The sequence below is a fragment of the Pogoniulus pusillus genome, chromosome 7, assembly GCF_015220805.1.
Source record: "Pogoniulus pusillus isolate bPogPus1 chromosome 7, bPogPus1.pri, whole genome shotgun sequence".
Classification (NCBI taxonomy): domain Eukaryota; kingdom Metazoa; phylum Chordata; class Aves; order Piciformes; family Lybiidae; genus Pogoniulus; species Pogoniulus pusillus.
The window spans coordinates 12,145,269-12,168,295 of record NC_087270.1 but is presented as its reverse complement, the minus strand read 5'-3'; the positions used below and the strand labels follow the sequence as shown (position 1 = coordinate 12,168,295).

The 23,027-nt window shown below is 38.3% G+C and overlaps 1 protein-coding gene across 1 annotated transcript; it reads right to left on the bottom strand.

Annotated features, from left to right (window-relative positions):
• Nucleotides 1-5,051: 5,051 nt before the first annotated feature.
• Nucleotides 5,052-21,378, bottom strand: ACP1 (acid phosphatase 1). Its single transcript, XM_064146747.1, has 6 exons — nucleotides 21,372-21,378; nucleotides 17,792-17,865; nucleotides 17,573-17,686; nucleotides 13,144-13,205; nucleotides 11,069-11,174; nucleotides 5,052-9,429 (listed from the first exon to the last, which is right to left on the bottom strand). Exons 1-6 carry the CDS (start codon nucleotides 21,376-21,378, stop codon nucleotides 9,352-9,354), a joined length of 441 nt encoding a protein of 146 aa, XP_064002817.1. The 3' UTR covers nucleotides 5,052-9,351.
• Between the last annotated feature and the right edge of the window lie 1,649 nt (nucleotides 21,379-23,027).

The following is a 23,027-nucleotide window of genomic DNA, read 5'->3' as shown; positions in this document are numbered from 1 at the left end:
AAAAGGACTATTTTACATTCTGTCCTCAAAATGCTCACCTGAGACACAAATGTGACCTCTGACAAAGGGATGTTTAGTAACCTGCTTGCACCAAGACACCGCAACTGACAAAATCCACACCTTGTGGAGACAGTCAGTGAGAAAAATGTTCTGACTTACTCAAACCTAAAGCAGCACAACTTCAATGCAGAATGTTTCTAATGTCCAGTAACTGTTACACTAACCATTGTCTTAATTTGAAAGATGCAGCCATGGAGATGAGTCTCTCATGCATATATTGTGCGTTCCAGAATAGAATCCTAGAAACAACTACATCAAAGTACAATACATACAGTAGTGTTAGGACAAACAGAAGCTAAACAAATCTGTAAATCCTTTGATGTAACAAGGAGGAATGCCAGAGATTCAACCTTTCAATTGTAAAATCCAGAAAACAATCTAAATTAGCTATTATAAAACAACACTCACCTGCTGAAGAGAAAGGAATGGCATTATTGCCAATGCTACTAAGTGCATACATCAGAGTAAGGAATTCTTTTCTCCCTTTTATCAGAAGTTTTAGCTGTATCTCTGCGTCCCATCACAAACTCATTAGGTGAGGGACTGTAACTGAAGTACTTAACATCAGGAACTTGAAAGCCTATTGTCAAAATGTCCCTCTCACTTGGTCAAACATACCTTGCTTGGCCAGCAGGCACATCTCAATGCAGGTAACCCTCCATGCCTGCTGTTCTCCAGTTGGACACAAATCATTATATAGTATCAACACAGTCATAGAATCATAGAATCATAGAATCAACCAGGTTGGAAGAGACCTCCAAGATCATCGAGTCCAACCTATCACCCAGCCCTAGCCAATCAACTAGACCATGGCACTGAGTGCCTCATCCAGTCTTTTCTTGAAGACCCCCAGGGACGGTGCCTCCACCACCTCCCTGGGCAGCCCATTCCAATGGGAAATCACTCTCTCTGTGAAAAACTTCTTCCTAACATCCAGCCTAGACCTACCCTGGCACAACTTGAGACTGTGTCCCCTTGTTCTATTGCTGGTTACCTGGGAGAAGAGGCCAACCCCCACCTGGCTACAATGTCCCTCTCTTGGTAGAAAGGAAGGCTCTTCTTTGCCATGTGCACCTTGAAAGCTACAGGTGTCTCCAAAAATTAAGCATTCTTCCTCCTCAAAAGAGTTTTTCAGCCTATGTGGGTAAGACATACTACACGGTCATCTCTTTTCTCATCAAGTGTAGACTTATTAGCTCCAAGTGTTTTCAGAAAGTTCCAAGGCCTTTAGCATAGTACCACTTGCACATAGGAAGGCAAGATTTGCAAGTGATTTCTTCTTTACAATGGCTCTCTAGCGCAAGAAGTGTTTATTTAGTCTGCCATAAGGCTACCAGTTAGTATCCGTTCTAAAGCTCAGACTAACTCCTGAATTGGGTAACAAATTTCTGAGTTTTCTTACTCAGAAACAGAATTTGTCTGCAACAAACTCAGTTTCTGGTTTTGCTCAGCATCTCACTTTCATTTCATTGGAGACTTGCGACTGGGCTGGGCTGTAGATGCACTGCTCTTTTTCATGCTTTGCAAAGCTAGTAGTTTTGGTGCGTTTTCCAGATCCATAGCTATGTGTCCATTTAGAGAACAGTCTGGGGGGGAGGAAGAAATGATAGATGTGGTTTTAGTTGTACTTCAATGCATTTTGGACTATCATAGCATCATAGAATGGCTTGATTTGGAAGGAACCTTAAGCATTATCTAGTTCTGACCCCTTGCTATGGGCAGGGACACTACTTACTAAATCGAGTTGCTCAAAGCCTCATCCAGCTCGGTCTTGAACATTTCCAGGCATGAGATGGCCACAGCTTGTCTGGGCAACCCATTCTAGTGTCACACCACCCTCACAGTAAGGAACTTGTATGTCAGGAGCAAGACTCCTAAAGTCTTGTTCTAAAGTTCCCCATGCAAATCTTGGGGATTTCCCATGAAAGACAGTGATCAGTCTGAACAGCTGATCTCTTTGGCAGCATTTGTCACAATCACTTTAGCTACAGTCATACAGATTTGACTGATTTTGTTTGAAAATTGCAAGTGCTACTGTTGGGTGCCCTCCCTTGTTCATTACCTGTTCTTGAAGTGTTTGCTAGAGACCAACACTCATAATGTATGCTTAAACCTCCTTGTGCCATAATGAGAAGTTGAAGTACTGAGGACTGCAGTATCATGCATAGTTCCATACTCCTCCTTTGAAGATTTCTTCTGACTACTGTACTGACAAGCATTGATGTATTTTTAACTCTTTAAAAATGAACAAAAGGAAAGCAGTGACACAAAGAGTTTTACACTGATAAACACAAGACTAGTACAAGTAGCAGGAATCTCGGGCTAAGTAGAGATTTTAAAATAAAATCTAGTAGTTGCTTGTTTAGCAGAGAAGCAGATTAATTAACAGCATTTTAAGGAAAAGCAGTTGATACAGTATTTCTTGCTTCAAGTACACAATAGGGAATAAATACACACAGAAGTCAAAGACTCCTTATCATAATAAGGCAACACACACTAATAACTGAAATTTCCTTTGGAACTCGAGAAATCTGCGCAAGCTCCTCAAGATCTATTGATCATACCAGTGTTACAGGTTGGAAAAGCTGAAAGTACAAGATAAACCTGGGAAGTCGAAATAGATCAAGTAACCTGAAATACCACACTAAATATCCCACTCCTCTATACTGTATTATATATCAATTCACAGAATCAAATAATTGCTTTGATTAGGAAAGACTCCAAGATTGAGTACAACTGTTGACCTAACGCCAACATGGCCATTCACAGGATCCAAAGTGGTTTAGGTTGGAAGGGACCTTGAAGATTATGTAGTTTTAATCTCCTGCCACAGGCAGGGACACCTCCTACTAGATCAGGTTGCTTAAGTCCCCATCCAACCTGGTTTTTAGCACTTCCAAGGTTGAAACCTCAACAGCGCAACCTGTTCCAGTGCCTCACCACCCTTGTGGTGAAGAGTTTCTTGCTAATGTCTAATCTCAATCTGTGTTCTTTCAGTTTAAAACCATTACCCGTCAACCTATCACTACATACCTTTGCTTACAAAGTCCCTTTCCAGCTCTCACATAGCCCCTTTCAGGCACGACAAGGCTTCTCTAAGGTGTCCCCAGCCTTCTCTTCTTCAGGCTGAACAGCCCCAAATCTGTCTACGTAAAAGAGGTGCTCCAAAGACTGCAGCCTAGTACTCAGGATCTCCAGTAAGACTGTTTGCTATCCTTCAGCTCATTTCCAATCTAATTTTCCTAGAGTGATACATACAACAGACTATATGAAACAAATAAAAAGTCCAAGATTGATCAATGCTGAAAACCTCGGGATGTTTTTCAAGGCTTTCTGAGAACACCAGGAATTTAGAAAACTGCAATTTAGGTCAGCACTGGGAAACTTTAGACACAGGTTATCAGATATGCATTGCAAAAACAGCATGCATAGAGATGAGATGATGAATGAAGCATTCTAGTCAATTCCAGTTTTTCACCTTCAGTGAGCTGCATATTCCCATTAGGATTAGTAAAGAGAAAATGACTTATTAAATTCCCTGTGTTTAACTTGTCAGTTGTGAAACACTGATCAAACCAAAAGCATGTTAATTTGTTTCCAAACCCCACAGCTTAAACATAGTACAACTGAGACATACACAAAGGAAATGAGATAGATGGAAATGCAAGGCAAGGAAAATGTACGTCAGTTTCGCCTCTAAGGAAGGACATTTTTAAAAAGTAGTCTTTGTCCTATCTGCAAAGCCAGAAAAAAAACCTTAATTACATTAAACTTTTCTGTAACATCATTACATTTCCTAATAGCTTTTAAAACAATTGCAAACCTAAATATGTTTAAATACTACTAACAAGTACTTATGTATGCACCAATTGCTTGATTTCCAATGGATTCTGTCAAGTCTGACTGACCCTGCATTCAAATTATCCCATTACAAATTACACTTCAGCAGTAGAAAATGTCAGAGAATTCGCAGTGATCATGGCAAAGAGAGTTACATGTTAAGACAATATGGAAGCTCTAACTGAAAACAAACACACACCACAAAGCCCAACAAAAACCATCAGCAGAACACTGGTATGAAAGAATCTCTAGTTGTTCATTTCCTGCATGGACTTTTCGTGTCTACATGACATACTAGCTTCAGCAGAATCTCTCTGCATGTAAAAGCAATTCCTTTCACCTGTGCAGTTCCTGTTGCTTAATAAGACATTATTCAAACTAAAGACATGAACTGGTTGTCCTACAAACACATGACATATGGGTAGACAGACATGCAGCATTCAATGGTCACCTGTCCTAAAAATGTGACTGCAGAAAAACAGAATGAGAGCTGGTGGCAAGGGTGGATTTCTAGATGTGTACACACAGGGATTGTTACATTGCATTATCTCAGAAGGCTTAAAGATGTGTGAGGGGAAACTTTCTCTGCTCAACCTTTGCATTAACATTTATGGAGTAGAGACAGTATACATTACATCAGCAACATGGAAACCTATGATTTTCTAACAGTTACTTTGACACCAGTACCTCAGAAATTGTTTCAATTTCATTACAAGAAACTGTTCTGGAAATTTAACAGAATAAGAAGCAAACAATCACTGCAGGTCCTACTCAGTGCTACCTAAATGTTTGCATGTCCCAAGGGATATATTTGTATAACCAAATCTCCAAGAGTTACATCTGTTTGTTTCTTGTTTACGAGTCCAAATTTCTTCACTACTGGGCCCAATGAAACATGGGCTGCCCAGGGAGGTGGTGGAGTTGCCATCCCTGGAGGTGTTCAAGCAAAGCCTGGATGAGGCACTTAGCACCATGGTCTGGTTGATTGAACAGGGCTGGGTGATAAGTTGGACTGGATGATTTTGGAGGTCTCTTCCAAGCTGGTTGATTCTATGATTCCTAGATCCTTCAAGCCTTACCTTGACAGAATTCTATTAGCGGTCATCATATCAACAGCTTCCACCAACACATTAAGACAGAAATCTGCAACGTTACTAAATAGCCTTGAGGTTTATTCAACTTTTTTAGTTCACAACTGTACTCACAGGAACAGGCCAAACAGAACCGTGAGCACACTTTGAATAGGCAGAGTGTATTTTCTGTATCTTCTCTACTTAAAATGAACCAGCACAATAATGGACACCTTCCAACATTCTAGTCTTGATTAACAAACAAAACAGTCTTGAAGCAGTCAGGCTGAGAAGAACCACACCGAGCTATATCAGAAATGCACTAGTGGACTTTCCCAAAGTTATTACTGAACTCTCCAGTTTTATTGACAATTTTCAACACAATTACACTCTTTAATACATGTATGCTCGTATAAAAATGATGAAAGGCAATTTTCTTCTTTCTTTTAATCCACCAGATGTTATTACCATGAACAGAAACACCAAGAACCAAGAGAAGTGCCTTGGAAATCAACAGGGAAACAGAACTTACTACCTTTCTAACATATTCCATTGCAAACAAGAGATTTATTTTTGCAGATTAACAGACTACTTCCCATAATTCTTTTCACATGCGTTTTGTATGTTGTCAAAGTTTGCAGTTTGACTTCTTTACAGTAGCATAACTGCCAGTAGTACTTAATGCTCCATACTTAAAAACACACTTTACAACTGATGTTTAATGCTGCCAAAACTTACGTAAACACAAGTATTTCACAGAGAAAACTGATGTTCTCTTGCTTAATTCTACGATTTTATGGAATGTTTGTTTGTATATTTAGAACGACTACAGATCTGCTCCACAGTAGTTGTGGTCACTTGATATCCTTCATGCTTATGCAATTTTTTAAAAGTTTGGTTAAAACAGACTTGCATTGGGGTCACATTGTACCCTAGGAGTACAAACTGCATGACAAATAGGAACGTAATTCCAAGTAGACATATTTTTGGGGACAGTGGAGCATGGATTTTGTACACAAACACAAGCTGCCATTAATTTACTTTATATAATTAATGTATAAAACATTCCAGCAAACGTGCAATATGTAAATACTGTAAATAACAAGCATAAGTAATAAAGTGTTTGGTATTAGGTTGTTCTCAGTTTACTTTCTGTTCACTGAATCCAGATAAACAAGCTGTCTTCCAGGAGCTACAATCGTTTACCCACATTCAAACCTCTTTCCAGTAAGAGTTCTCTAGAGTAAGAAAGTAAGGTGCCCCCACCCCAGAGAAATTCAGTAACTGGGGCACTCCAGGGACTTGTGAGGACAGACTCATGTCTTCAAGTCCCACAAAATGCCCGGACCACAAGGCTGTTCCAATTCTCCACAGCATTATAAATTTGACCAACACTTGTGTTCAGTTTTTTTGTTTGAAATACCTGCAGTCTATTGCTGATGCTGCAGAGCAAAGTAATTGGTGAATGTCCAATACATGACGTTTTTAAAGAGTCAGTGAACAATCACTCCATGCATTGATACATATTTCTCTTTTCAGTTGGAATTAAATCCAGTTGTCACTGGATTTAAGCAAGACATTTTTTGTGTGACCTGCAGATGAATCTCAGGTACTTTAATACTGGCATTTAGCTTCCATTTTACCCTCAATTCAAACCAAAACATGTACAAACACACTTCTCCCAACCCTGAGAAATAGCTAGGAGATGGGAATTTTTGAATTCACACTCACACTGAAGAGCCTTCAGCACTTAGCTCTTTATAACTAAAAAGGGGGAAATGGCAGAGGTACAAAATCCCATCCTAGAACATGGCTGTATTGAATAGGAGAAGTCCAGACTTCATATGTGCTTTCAGTGATCACTAAATGCTAAAGCTTCACTTTTCAGTGGAAGCAACGCCTGCCTACTGAAAAACTAGTAGTTAAAGGAATCTACTGCTACAGCACTCAGCTGCTGATCTGCATTAACATGTGAGTAGAACTCTTCGTGGTTCCACTGACTGCAATCAGATTACAGTATCTTTACAGGGAAGTTTAATTTTATAGTAGAACATCTGAAATTTGGTTAAATAATAATTGTATAGAAAATTTCCTTGTAACAATAAAACAGTAATTGATTTAGTATATTACTAAATTAATATAAATAATGCTACTGTGCACCTGTCATTCCTGGAGACAATTCCTGTTCTGTGTTCTCATATTCTACACATCTTCCCCTTCTCCAAAAGAAACCCATTAGGGATAAAATCTTAAAATCAATCAGCTTTTTCCTGTAAGTAAGCTGATTAATTATTTAGCCAATAGATTACTTGCTGGTAACAGACCTCCAAGCTGACTTTTAAGGTCTGAATTCAACACAAAGACTTCTGACTTAGTATTAGTTTACAGACTCTTAAGTTCACTGAAGGTAAACAACCATATCCTTTGATCTCCTTCACTTCAGCAACTCCACGATAACGACTTAAGACCTCTGAATCTCAACTTTAATATGGGAAACCATATGTTCATTTCCTACTCAACCATGAATGGGGAAGCATAAACTATCACATGCTCAGTCTTCTGAGTATTTTATTTTCACTGGAAGAAGCCACTTCTGCTTCCAAGGCTAAAGCATAAAACCATATTTAAGGTGGTTTGTCCCTAACTGCCCATCATTTCCCTTCATTTGTTCTGTCCAAGCATTCATACAAGAAATGGACAATATTTATTTCCAAGTTAGTGCTTGGTCTTGCCTGAAATATGATTATTCTCTGTTCCTGAATTGAAACAGCTATTATCTTGCAAATTCCTAGCTAGAAGTCATAACTATTATTCTAGAAATAAAAACTACTGGCAGTGCCATAACGCACAAAGATGTGATTTCTGTATTTAAGAGTTATGTCTACTAACTGCATTTCTGTAAGCAGGTTTCTTAAGCTTTATGACTGATTGAAATTTTAGCATAAACCAGAAACCTCACCAACACAAACACAGCTGTTCTACAGCCAGAGTCCCAGAAAACTCCACTGTGCAGGCTGCAGTACATGCAGTGACAAGAGGACCTCTCCCTCCCCAGAAATAACAGGATCCTCTATCAAAACGCTTCCCTCTCCCAGAAGGGAGAGCAGTGTAGGTGACAAACAGAAAGGCTGCTCTACAGGTCTAGAAAGCAGAGGCAAAGATCAAGGCTAAAAAATAAGCAAGTTTTACAGATAGGTTTCCCCAGATAATCTGGTAATGCTAGTTCATAGCAATGCTGATATTATTCAAAATAGGAAGATTATCCTGATACCAGTCCATTACTGATCTCAGTAGATTTATAAGGCAGAAACAAATGATGATGCTCAGACAAGCGGGCAAGAATTTTTACAAACATTCACTTTGTACCCAAGATCAGAACTTTCTACTTGCTGGCCTTCTCCTAAGATTCTATTGTATTACATTTGTCTTCAAGTTGAACTCTACTGTCAGAGAACACTTCTCACAGGCCAGCCATTCTGATGGATATATCTGAAAATGCAGTCTGACACCCACACAAGAACGAGGATTACAGCACATATATCATTGGGTACATGGCATGGATTGCAGGATTTGACTATGAGATAAAAATGTACATGCCACATTTAGGCTGTTTTGTCCTCGAAATAAATGCTATGTGTACTTGTATCAGCATGCTAGCAACTGACCATAAGACAAAAGTAAGACTAGCCAGATAAGTTCTGTTAACATCACTTACTATTTCTGAACTTAGTTTAAAAGTGTACCAGAACAAAAACTATTTTTCCTTTGAAAAACTGAGCATTTGAACTGACATGAGACCAATTTTCACACAGTCCTGATTACACATGCAGAAGGGTTTTGCTTGCTGAAGCCTGGAGAACGTGCTAAGAGCAGTGTCTGTCTGGGGACAGACAGTTCCTTTAGCTTAGCAGGCTCAGTGTGGCACACCTTCAGTCCAAAGGCTGGCTAATGATACTAGGATGACACACCTAAGTTGCCGGATGTGAACTATTATCTCAGACTCCCACTGAAACGATTTAAATTAACTCACTAAGGGCACTGTCAGAGGACCTCGTTATAGTTAGTACAGCACATGAAGAAGCAAGAAGCTACTTTTGCAGTGCTTGTCAAAAAGCACTGGAAGAGTTTACAGGTAAATTTATTCTCAACCATATACTTTTATTATTACACTGATGTGTCCCAAAACAAGTGATAACGTAATCCAGTTAAAACTCTCTTGTGCTTTTAAATTAGATAACAGAAAGCTTAAAGTATAAAATCAAACTGAAAAGTTCTGAACCTACCGTGGCATAATTTTACAAGTTTAAAACATCAACTAAGTACATCTTACTTATTTCTGCAGAAGCTAATTATTTTCTTCTAGAAATAAAATAGCAAAGCATTAATGAGGCTTCTCCAAAAATGCTTTACAGCATCTTACACACTGCTCATAAACAGTTTCAAAGTCCTTTTCACTGCCCTAGAAAAGAGGAAAAACAATGTCAGAATAGCAATAATGGCTCAAACGAAATATTTTGTAGTCTAGTTCCCCACTATAAGCAACGGCAAACAACTAACACTAAGGAAGCATAAGAACATATAAATACTTAGTGATAGGCTCTACATATTTCACACTACTCTAAACTACCTGCAGCTCAGGATTTTCCACAGCCAAACACTGTGACTTTGTACTTAACAGTCAGGGATGAACTTTCCTTCATATATTTCTTCTATTTACTTTTTGAGCCCTTCTGCGTTTTTGTTTGGCGTTTGTTTTCACATTCATGCTAACCTGTCACGTTGAGTTTCACCATTTAACCAAGCACTGCAGGGGAAAAAACAAAACCCCAAAACACCTCCTTTTGTTTTGTACCCACTTCCCATTAATGCTATCTTATATTCTCTACTCCTTGGGTAACAAACAGCAATTCCTTCTCTGCCTTTTCCCATGACATCAAGTTTTTATAGAGCGCTGCTGCATCTTCATTCATGTCCCCTTCCTAAACTGAACAATGTTAAGGTTGCTTCTGGCTGATAGTGTTCAACTTCTTTGACCATGTCTATGCTTCCTGATTACAACCTCTTTGCAAGGAAGCTGACAAACCAGGGCTTCATCCCATATTGAAAACACAGGTGCACTGGATTATTTAGATACAATTGTTATATTAATAAAGATAGGTTTACTTTCCAATCCAAATATTTCATATTTTTAAGTCATTAAAGAGGAAAGTGTTTACACTTGGCTTTGTAGGATAATAAAATTGTGTGGTTGGAAAGGATCTGTAAGATCTTTGAGTCCAACCACTATCCAACTTTACCAAGTTTGGTGATAGGCTATGTCACTTAGCACCACATCTGTACAAATTTCAAACACCTCCGGGGACGAGGATCCAACCACCTCCCTAGGAAGCCTGCTCCAGTCTTTGAGAACCCTTTCAGTCAACAAGTGTCTTCTAATATTCAACCTAAACCCCCCCGGTGCAAATTGAGGCCACTTTGTCTCATCCTACTTGTTACTAGGGAGGAGAGACTGACCCCTATCTGGCTCCAACCTCCTTTCTGGTAGTTACAGAGAGCAATGAGGTCTTCCTTCAGCCTCCTTTGCTCCAGACCAAACAATTGCAGTTTCCTCAAACATGCCTCATAAAACATGTTCTCCAGACCCTTCAACAGCTTCACTGTCCTTCTCTGGACTTGCTCCAACACCTCGGTGTCTTTCTCGGAGGGCTCCAAAACTCAAGGTGTGACCCCAGCAGTGTTGGGTCCAGAAGGACAATCACATCCCTGACCCTGCTGGTCACACTATTCTTGGTACAGGTCAGGATGCTGTTAGCCTTTTTTAGCAAACTGTTGGCTCATATTTAACCAACTGTCAATCAAATTGCCTAGGTATTTGTCTACTGGGCAGCTTTCCAGCCACTCTGCCCCTAGCCCAGAGCACTGCATGGAGTTGTTGTGACCCAAGTGCAGGCCCCAGCACTTGCTGTTGTTGAATCTCTCCGTACAATTATCAGATTATAAACCAAGTAAGTCACACGTCAACCGTGAGATCAGGAAAAATTATATACTATATATACACAATTCTTAATCAAACCACCTAAACAATTTCTTACACATACATAGTATGGATCTTCAATGATGAGTTGTTTCTGTGGATCGTAACTTCCAAGTAGTTCAATTTTGGCCTTGCAGTCTTTCACTTGGTTGCTCTTCCGTTTCAGATCTCTGTGAAAGAAAAAAAAATTCCCAGGATGTTTTTTTTTTCAGAACTTTGTTGGCATCAGCATAAGATGCTCATGGCTGTCTCCAGAAAACTCAGACAAAACATATATGCATCTGCCAGCCCTGCGGACTCTCTGCGCTGCTGCTTATTTACACTGCATGGAATAAAAATAATGAATTACCTAGAAGCATAGGCAAGCTTCTCCAATCTGTTCAAGCCCAGTGTTACACACTGTTATACTGCAAGTTCTCTCAATACAGCCTTCGACTCTTGGGAAGTCCCACCACACTCACTTAACAGAAAATGGCCCATCAGTGAGCTAGACCTGCCTTCCCTTTGACACACTGCAACATTTCATCAGTTGTCACATCCTCTTCTTCCATATTGCCTCCCATTCAGACAACATGCTGGTCTTGAGAAGGTATCTTGCCTCTCTACAGATGGTCATCCAATATCCCGAGCGCAGTTCAGATGTGACTCTCGGATTTTCACAACACTGAACAGCCAGGACATGTTAAATTCATTTAATATTGCATGTCTCCAAATGAAATCATCGTTTTACCTGCCCATCATTAGAAGGAGACAGTAATTCTGTAAATGCAGTCATAAGCACATTCAGTTTTAATTACATTTTAATTATTAACAAATTAATTTCACATACATTAGAAACAGCAGTGAGACCACAATACTGGTTTTCCTTGAAGAAAAGTCAGGATTCCTCTATCAGTTAAGAAGTTATTTCAGTGAACAGTAACAGGCTAGCCTGTTACCACTAAGAAAAGTCTAACCCTTTCCTTCTTTTGGTATTCCACTTAAAGAATAGGAAAGTGGCTCTGGTATTAAGAGAAAAATGCCCCAAATCATCACCTTCTGCTATGACAGACATTCCAACACCTGAAATCCACCTCCTGTCTAGCGCTACAAAAAGGTATTTCCAGGGAAAATGTTTGAACTGGATACAAGTTTAAGGTGAAACTTCAAATGTAGCAGTATCCCTGTTATAGTTGTGACATTTTTTCTGCTCTACGGGTCCTATCATATAAACTGTTAATAGGGAAGTTTCCACTTATGAGCTCAAGTGAAAGCAGAATTAATCTTAGTCATGTCTTTGACATGCAGCAGTGAAACCAAGAGTTCTATATGCTCAGTTCGTGCAGGTTCATGTAACAGAGGTCAACCCATTCTGGAAAGTTTAACAAAATGATACTTAGTTAAGTGGTTCTAATTCTAAAAGCCTTTAAGTGCTACTAGGGCTTCATCTGGGTTTTGCTAGTTGTGGGGTATTTGAGGGGTTCTGTCCTTTTTTTACAAGAAAAAAAACAACCAAAACCCACTCACTTTACAAGTTACAGTCCTAACAAGCACTCTGATACTTGCAGTTTATTGAAGCTCAGCTGCTTAACCCCAATCAACATACATGTAATTAAACAGAAATTCTGCTAATGATAGCCACACGTTCACACCAGGCAGCTGCTTCACCAAATCTTTCTAAAGCATACATTGTCTCAAAGACACTGTTAATTAGAACAGTAATGAACAAGATGTCCTCCACTCTTACGTTTAACCTTACTTCATTCAGAGCTCACTGTTTCTATTAAAAAAGAAAATCACCACCCCACACCATACTTAATCCTTTCCAAGCTTCCACAGCATCTTTAGATCTCACACAAGTAGAAAAACAGATGACTGCAATCAAGACAGTATGCTCTCATTCTTAACACAGGTATCAAGTTGCACATCTACAGAACAAAGTATGTAACACGCAAATAAACCTTTGAGTTCTAGCTCATCAAAACTCGTTAAAACTGAAGAATCCATCCACTAGGATATCATTCACACACATACAAAAACCAAAACCCAATAAAACTAAGAGAAGTTAAGCAGTAAAACATGTCATCTGTCTTCAAAGTGATTCATGAGACATCACTACAAGTGATCCACAGGAATTTGTTACATTTCTTCATACATTACCTCAGATTGCTCTCATCCATGCAAAGTATATAATCGAAGGTCTGGAAATCTTCTTTAGTAATCTAGAATTAAAAATACATGCTTCAGCCCACAAACTGTGTTTTATTTATGAAAAGAAGGGGGGCAAAGTATTTTCAAATATTGTAGTTCTGATCTATTAAAAGAAAGACAGGCAAGCCAGATGGAAATAATAAAACTGAGTGCTTTCATCAACTTTTACAGTAACTTCTGGCATTTTAAATGTACTCTGCCATGATTGCTTAGCCATTTCTGCACGTCTTCCACCAAAAAAACACAACCAATCTAGCTATTTTAACAAGACTCCTTTGAACATCTCACACATCAACAGAGAAGACTGTTGTAAGTGACCGTGCTACTGCTCTCCAATTACTAAAACTGAAGCAGTTCTCCAGTCATGCAAACCACACAATAAAAATGCAAGCAAATTACTTGACAGGAAAACAAAAAATGTAAGTAACTTACAATCAGCTGCCATACTTCCAAACCTAGAAATCTGTCATTAACAGAAAAAAAACCCAAGCTTTTTTTTTAAACAAAGCTGAACTACAGTGGTATTAAATACAACACACCCGAAACCCAAACGCACTCACAGTATTTTAGGCCATTAACTTCAGCACTAACATATCTGCATGGGCCTATAGATGGTTGCGGATTTTTGACATCTAATTCTACCTTAGGTTACATTTAAGCCTTAGCCCAGGGTAAAATCCTCCCAGACCATGCCTAGAATAAACTAGTATAAGCTACCTGAGCCAAGTGTCCATAATAAGGATGACTAAATTAAATAAAATTTACAGTGAGTTCATATTAAGACTGCATCTTATGCATAGTTCTAGGTGTAGTATCATAACCAAGAAACTTGGGAAGTTTGCTGAGTACAGTATTTTCTGGCAAGCACCTCTGGAAGCATGAGTTAGAAGTGATTAAGCAAGTGAACAAAAAGACAAAACACATTAGCCTGTAAGTAAAAATTTGCACTTGTAAAACTTATTTACATATTAAGAGTTTTAGATGGCAATAAACCCACTTAATTTAGGTGCAAGCAACAAACCCATACTGGTTAAACTCCCATAACATAGAGTAAGAAAATACCTACAGAAATTATCACCAGGCAAAAGCCTTAAATGAAACATTCCACACAAGCAGAACTGAAGGCATGAGGCTAGGGGCAGGGGGGTATTTAGAAGGAAGGGTTAATGGTGAAAACTAATGCCAACTTGTTTATTTTCACTATAAAAATATTTGCAATGCCTTTGACCTACAAAAATATTTTTGCAGTGGAAATAGCTCTGTTTTCCTAGCAACTATAAGCAGTACCTCTGCAAGATACTTCTGATCCTCTACACAGCTAAGCACTGGCCCCTATGAAAATACATGAGCACAGATTTCTTTGGAGTACAGACATATGTAGGAATAAAACAAAACCCAGCAAAAATTTAAACCACACCTGCTAAACTTCCCACATTTTCTGTACACTTGACAACTTGACAGTTATTACATTACAAACAGAGACTAAAACAGTTGCAAATGCAGTCACTAAACACAAGATTACTGTTTGGTTTGTGCTCTTAAGCCCTGCAGCAATATTAGATGCAGAAAGCTTAATTGAGCAAACTTCAGTAAACTGAAAATACTCCTAAAAACTATGAAAAATAGTATTTTGAAGGAAAAACTTTAGGATATAAAAATTTATGTACATTTTGAGAAGAGTAGTGGAGAGGTGAAGCAGTCAACTTGGGATGGAACTACACAGACAACAATAACTTCACATTAAAAAAAACATATAACCATTATTAAAGATTCATGGAGAAACACATCATCATTCCAATGCATCTGTTAAACATTTGCCTTGGTTTACAAAGAAGGAAAATCTCCTTTTGTCTTGCTATAAACCATAGAGAGGCAGTAGTCCTCAATTTTATCCAGTTGTGAAAGTGTTTAATGCAAACTCCCTCTAATCTCAATTTCCTATTTAAGGCAAATGCATGGCATGAGTCATACAGAAATCAATTTTGGCCTCAGCATGAATAAAAGTGAAACTGATTAATACCTATCTGGTTTATGCATGAAGACTAAAAGCTTAGAGAATTTCATCAGATGCATAAAGCACCCTACCAAAAGCAAATGCTATCAAACTCATTATTTCATATGTAAGTATGTACATTTATGTCTGTACTTTGCTTTTCACTTTAAATTCACTGAAATGATCACTGTATACAATGGTAGGATGCAGCAAATTTAACATTCTCTCTTACATAAATCATTCTTGTAGCATTTATCTCAGTTTTGAATAAAAAAAGACATGATCCATGATTACCATAATTATGCACAAAATTATATGAAAGAAAGTGCCTTTCACTGGGTGGGTAACAGTTTTGCACAGGGCTGAAGAGGATAATTGCATGAGGTAGTCATCTCCTGACAGTGTTTTCAAGGCAGCAGAAGATAAATCCCTTCTCTATTTCTGCAGCTTCTGTATTAAATCTGTCTTAATCTGTGCTGAACCAAGTCACACACAGAATTCTACCCTTGAGTTTGTGTCTCAGAAAAAAAAATACACTTCCACTTGTACTAACCTATATAGTCTAAAAAGTCCTATTTACACTCTGGAGCTCCTTTCCAGAAGCACTACGGTATCAGGTCCACAGTTTAGCAGAATCAGCAGAGAGCATTTGATAGAAGTTTGAAGCAAATAAACTGAATTTACATAGTCAGTATCAGTGCAAAATGAACAGTTACCTTTAGTTCAGGGACTTGAAAATTTTCTTTATACAAGAAAGTGCTTATATGGGCATGTTTTAGATAAAGTGTATTCATTTTATTATTCTCAATCTTGTTAATTTGCTCTTCCTCTATCTGTGACGTTTTAGGCTCTTCTGCTTTAAAAATCTCTTTATTTGCCAGAATGTATAAGCAAACATCTTCATTAAAGTCTTTTCATTCCCTCTGTGCCAACGAAGGATACACAGATTTCTTACAAGACAGAGGATCTACTTCTTTTGAATGTTTTGCTTTAGTTTAACTATTCGTAAACCATTCTAGTCATATCCAATAACAGTTCAAGTTTCCAAGGCTTGTCTTTTAAGAATACAAACATATTACACTACTGAGACTGAAACACTGACTGATTAGTTTGGGTACCATTCAACTTGCACTAACAATAAATAAAGCTGGTTTTAAGCACTTAAAATTGGTAAATCCAGAACCTGTGACAGGAAAAGATCGCAACTGGCTTCTAATGGTGAAACATCAAAAATCTGAAGCAATGTTGTGCTCAATCCTACTTGTCTTATTATGTAAGGAGATTACCATCAGAAGAGGGCAGAGGCCAACTGACTAATTGAGAGAATTTATTTTAAAAAGTTAAAAACCTAAACATGTAGTCTTTGAAAGTGAAGGACATGACCTCAGTAAGGTCTAGTAAAATTCTGAAGGGAACAGAAATGGAAGATAATAACAAGACTACTTGATCTTTTTGTCAGTACAAGAGCTGGTGGCATAAACTCCAGCTAAGTAAAGGTGAAGCCCTAAAGGAATATCTTACGTCCAGAGAATAGCTGACTGAAGTAAATTATGTGCATTTATTCGAGCATCTGAATGATTTATACAGAGGCAGACACATTTATTTCTGAGCTCTCTGGAATGCCTCATGGAAATACATGTCCTTTTGTTAATGAAAACAGAGATGAATTTTGGTAAAAATTAGATGATTTCACCAAGCGACAAAACTGTCTTTGATTAAAGAATGCTTCTGCTTTTCATCAGAACTTGCTACTAACCTAGGCTTTGTGTGAAATTTGTTCTAATTGCTGCCCTACATTTTTAAAGAGATCTTCATGCAAAAGCAGCATCTTTTTTTTAACAGATGAACAAATATTCTACTTTTTTTTGACTCTTCTAAATAGAAATACAATTCCTTGCTGACAGAAGGATCACGCGTTACTAGACTAAGTCCATTTTTAAAAAGCAATAAAAAACGTTTCAGAAAAATGCCCCAAATAGTAAGTATTTGAAGGCAGGATTTTTCTGTAATGTAGAAACTACTCCAGTGTTTCCAAGTTATCCTTCCAATGAGGCTAACAACAACAAACTAACCTGAACTAGAAGAGATAGGCCACTTTGGAAACCTGCACATATTACTTAAAGCTTAGCCATGCAGTGGTCGAATGAACGCTGTGATTTTAACAGTCAGGGCTAAAGAAAGCATGGGTACGAACGAGAAAGAAAATATACTCTCTTCTACCTGCCGTGCTTTATGTGCTGTCTCAATGCCATGATTTCTTAGACAACTTAAAGCCCTTGCATCTGGGGAGCGCCCCACGTTCCAGTCTGAAACAGCAGCACTGTCTGTCATCCACTGTAAGAACAAAATACATACACACATTTAAAGAAACTTAAAGCACAGTACCTGCCTGGCAATATGATTCATGGTAATGCCATGCTTCTTCATGCAATTCTGTCCTCGATAGTCAGGAGAGCTTCCTATTTCATAGGCAGATGTCGCTGCACTGTCTATTCTCCACTACAGAAAAACAAATTTATATTTTTATGTTTCCTTTCTCACTGCTTATATTTCTACTAATGGGCTACAGGCCAGTAATTGCTTAGGCAGAAACAAACAGCTTACCTTACTGTCAAGTTTTTCATCAGTTACAAGTTTTCTAAAAACTGCTTCAGCTATTGGAGAGCGACAAATGTTTCCTATAGAAACAGGAGATTACAGTGAAATTTCACATTATTAAAACCAACAAAAAAATAATAACTGTGTGGATTTGCCAGCACAGATGAGATTAAAGACTCTTCTTTACTTACATAGAATGTAGACTGTTTATGTTACTATAACCCAAGAGATTCTGCAAGAATGGAAAAACAGAGTCCTGCACCTGGATCGGGAAAATCCTCAGTACACTGGTACAGGCTGGGAGATGAAGGGATTGAGAGCATCCCTGCTGAGAAGTCTTTAGTGATACTAGCAGATGAAGAGCTGGACATGAGCCATCAGTGTGCATTTACAGCCCAGAATGCTGACTAAATCCTGGGATGCACCAAAAGCTACATGTCCAGCAGGTTGAGGGAGGTGATTCTCCCCACTCTGCTCCATTCTCGTGAGACTGGGATACAGTGTCCAGCTCTTCACGTCCTTATCACGAGCCAAAGACCTGTTGGAGCAGGTTCAGTAGAGGGCCATAGAAACAACCAGGACTGGAGCATCTCTGTGTGAGAGCTATAATTGCACAGCCTGAAAAAGAGAAGGCCTGGGGAGACCTTCTTGTGGCCTTTCTCTATATAAAGAGGACTGTCATGACAGGACAAGGCATAACAGTATCATACAAAAACAGAGCAGAAATATCTCCAGAACAATATGAAGTCTATTCAACCATTACTTTAACTCATTTCACTTTTTATTGATTCAGAAATTCTTTAGTACCTAGATGGACATTCATAAGATGGGATACATCACCCAGATGCACAATGAATCATGCAAACAAATCATGCAAACCTTCGCTTTCAAAGAGAATGTGTGACTTAGCTCAACTCTGATTTCTGAGCAGACAAGTACAAAATCACACAAATGGCAATACCCGTTTTATTACCTTTAAATCACTCTTCTACAACTGATTAAAGTCTTTCCAAATCTTCAAACAGTAAATAAAGGGGAAAAACCCTACAAATATCCATAAATCATAGAATCAACCAGGTTGGAAGAGATTTCCAAGATCATCCAGTCCAACCTAGCACCCAGCCCTGACCAATCAACCAGACCATGGCACTAAGTGCTTTTCTTGAACACCTCCAGGGACAGCAACTCCACCACCTCCCTGGGCAGCCCATTCCAATGCCAATCACTCTCTCTGCCAACAAATTCCTCCTAACATCCAGCCTATACCTCCCCAGCACAACTTTAGACTGTGTCCCCTTGTTCTCTTGCTGGTTGCCTGGGAGAAGAGACCAACCCCCACCTGGATACAACCTCCCTTCAGGTAGTTGTAAACAGCAATGAGGTCACTCCTGAGCCTCCTCTTCTCCAGGCTAAACAATCCTAAACCAAAACCAAATCTCCATCATCAAAAGGAAATTTTCAGATAAGGCACTTTTGAAAATATAGGCATGGAAATGATTCTAACAAAATGTCAAGGTAGACACTTCATTGCCAAAGAGGAAGGAACTATTGAAATCTAGGTGTTTAATAACTTGCTATCAATCATGCCTACATCAAAGCACAGGCAACAGGAACTGGCTAACCATTGAGAAACTGATGTTGTTGAAACAAGTAGCAGATCTTCTTCCAGGAGAAAGCAAATTGTTTCCTTTGTTTGAACTAGCGTATTCCCAACAAAGAAACTAAACTGGTTTTGGAAGTACAAAATAGTAGAAAGAAGCTGGATTTATTTAGAAAGTGGGTGAGAAAATGGGTTAGTACTATTGACAGCAAAAATATTAGAAGAATATAATAACAGATTGAAAAACAAATCTCACTTTTAATTTGTTAAGTCGTTTAGGCATTAAATGAGATAATTTTAGGAGGAAATAGAGAGAAGACAGTAGCATACAGCATAAACCAGAAAAGAAACTTCATAACCAATGAGCTCAACCTTTGATGTCGCAAGCATATACAGCAACACTTCTCTTGCCAACACATCAAGTTCTCTTTTAAAAGCACAATCTATCATAAAAAGTTATTCCAGATGCTCATTTCCTGTGGTAGCCTGAAACCCTCCAATTCCCACTTTATAATTATTCTTGGAAGTCAGCGCTCATCTGATTTTGGTTAACATCACTATCTTAAAAATGTTCCTTCAGCAGATAGGGAACCCTTGGCAAGTGTAGCTGTATTGAACTAAACAAACCAAGCTCTCAGTCTCCTCAATAAATTAACTAACCCTCATCTAATCAATTCAGTTAAGCCAACTCTGCACTTGTTCTAATTTCAATTTATTTTTCTTGAATACTGGCAAATAAAGCCACAGGCTATACTGCAGAAACAATTCTTACCAACCTGTTTTATAAAAGAAAAAAAAAAGAAGTAAAAAATATTTACTTAGCTCTTTTGCAAGTACCCTGAGATAATATCTACAACTACATTTGACGACTCTGCAAGTATCAAATTTGCGATCATAATCCCCCCATTCCTTCTCTTTCTCTGTTGTTTCGAGTAGGGGACCCTTAAGTCCTTGTTAACTTAAACTTTGTTTCCATTACATCAGCTGTTAGGTCCATCCACCAGTTCTTGTGCAATGTTTCCTCTGTAGGAATGATCTGTGCATGAACAGCAGGCTTCATTACTACACTCAAAATTTCAGTAATAAACAATGACTAACAATATTTGTCCTATGTAATTTATTAACTACTACCCAGAATTTCAAACCTGTGTTTTTACAATAAATCCTTCAAGGCTTTTTCTACTTTTTTTTAACCTTCTCCTTTATCTGTATTTAATGATTTGTTACAAATATTTGGTCTTCTATAACCTGATCACTACTTAAAACAAATGCCATAACTTTGATCACATCATATGAAATATCATAATGAATGGCACCCTGATCACTGACTCCAGCAGTAACTGGAAACTGCAGTTATATTACTTTTGAAACAAACACATAACACAGTTTGTGACTTGAAAATTCACATTTTTCACCATGTCACACTCCAGATATCACCAAAGGTATTAACATAAGCAAACCTCTCCAGTCACTGTCCCTCTCCCACTACCATTTCTATTTCATATCCAGATTTATATCCCACATCTGTCTTTCCAGGCTTTGATGATGTCTTTGATGTCTTTCCCAGATCAGTTCTGGGCCCAGTCCTGTTCAGTATCTTTATTGATGATCTGGACAAGGTGATTGAGCCCATCATCAATAAGTTTGCAGATGACACCAAACTAGGAGCAGATGTCTATCTGTTGGAGGGTAGGAGAGCCCTGCAGAGGGAACTTGACTGGCAGGCTGGACAGAGGCCAATGGGATGAGACTGAACAAGGCCAAGTGCAGGGTTCTACACTTCAGCCACAATAACCCCAAGCAGCACTACAGGCTGGGGACAGAGTGACCGGAGAGCAGCCAGGAAGAAAAGGATCTGGAGGTACTGGTAGATAGTAGCTGAAGATGAGCCAGCAGTGTGCCCAGGTGGGCAGGAGAGCCAATGGCATCCTGGCCTGGCTCAGTAACGGTATGGCCAGTAGGACAAGCGAGAACCACTTTACTTACTATTCATGTCTTAAAACTGTTGCTCAAACACGGAGGAGATCAGCAAGGTAGAGACTGATATAAGATGACCATGCTGTTTGTAATATTATAGTGGAAAAGTCAGAGAGAAAAAGGGTGACTTATGTAACACAGCATCACATTAAGGTAATTTCTGAAGGTCAATCATTAGATGAACTACCCAAGTGTAAAATAACTAAACCACATATTGGTTCATCTTCAGTTTTAATTATTTTTTTGCTTTAGAAGAAAAAGTATTATTTCCTGGTGCCTCTTCATATACTGTAATTACATATGTTGGTAGTGGCTTCATTTACTTTTCATTGATGAGGAACCGTTATTATTAACAGAGTTATGCACATTAACTAGATTGTATTTTGTTGTGTACTGATTATCTGCTTATCTCATTACAAACAACAATCACAGTCAATAGATACTTTGGCAATAGCTTTCTTTCAAAATAATGTAGAAGGAAAATATAATTTTTCAAGAAGGCTTGTACTTTGAGGCATCACCTCACACTGATTGTGGCAAACTTCAGAATACTGCAAATAAATGCAATTCTATAAATGTATGTAATACTCTTTTCAGCAGTAACCATAGACATCAATTCTAATAAAATACTGAACTTCTAGGAGAAACAAAAACATAAAAATCTGTTAATGCATAAGCATCACTCTTCAAGACAAACAAAAACATTAAGCAAACTTAATACAGAAAGAAGTAGTAACCTGCCTTGAAAAACTTCAACTTTACATTTGAATGAGGGAAAAAACTGTTCATTGTATCAGATTTTATGTCACACACTACATACCATTATGGCTATTTTTTATAACCCACTGACAAAGGAAGAGGAAATTTACCAGGTATTCACAATATTTGTTTTAAAAAGTTCATCCCATTAACTGTCCTACTCAACTGCCCTTTCCTTGAGCTTAACAGTCATACCTAATACCACCTCATATCTAAATTAGGTGGTATTATCTTGCATTAATCACAGCTTCTCAAAGACTCAACTGAACTAGGAACCTGTTAGAGTGCAAATCACCATTGTGAGCTTACAGATCCATATGCATGAATCATTTAATGTTTGTTTTTTTTACTACCCCTACAACAATGTTTGGAAAGAAGGACATATAAGAAGATATTTTTATACAAAAATCTTTGTCTAGGCCACTGGCTCCCAAACATATAGTAAATGATAATCCCTCACTAAAGAGTTTTTCTCCTAAATTATTATTTGGAGCTGATTTTACTTCAAGGTAAACATCAGAACATATTTTAAAAAATGAACTCATCACTTAATCTGCATTTCTCCTATTACAACAACACCACCCCCACCCCTCCTCCCCACCAAAACCACCCAAACAAAACAATGCCAAAAAAAAAAAACCAAAGGAACCCTAATCAAACAAACAAACAAAAAAAAAAAGGCAGTAAAAAGAAACATATTAACTAATGGTTTTGTAACAGAACTGGCAACACGCCAGGGAATTACAAGGATCAACCTTCAGCACACAAGTAAGATTATATGGGCTTGGAAGGAGATGCTAAAAGCCTTCCTAGGTCCGAGTAATGAGCCATCTATCTTGCTATCCTCCAGAGAAGCAGAAATAGATGGTTAGCGAGAGTGTGCACGGAGTGGGGTATAGTTCTGTA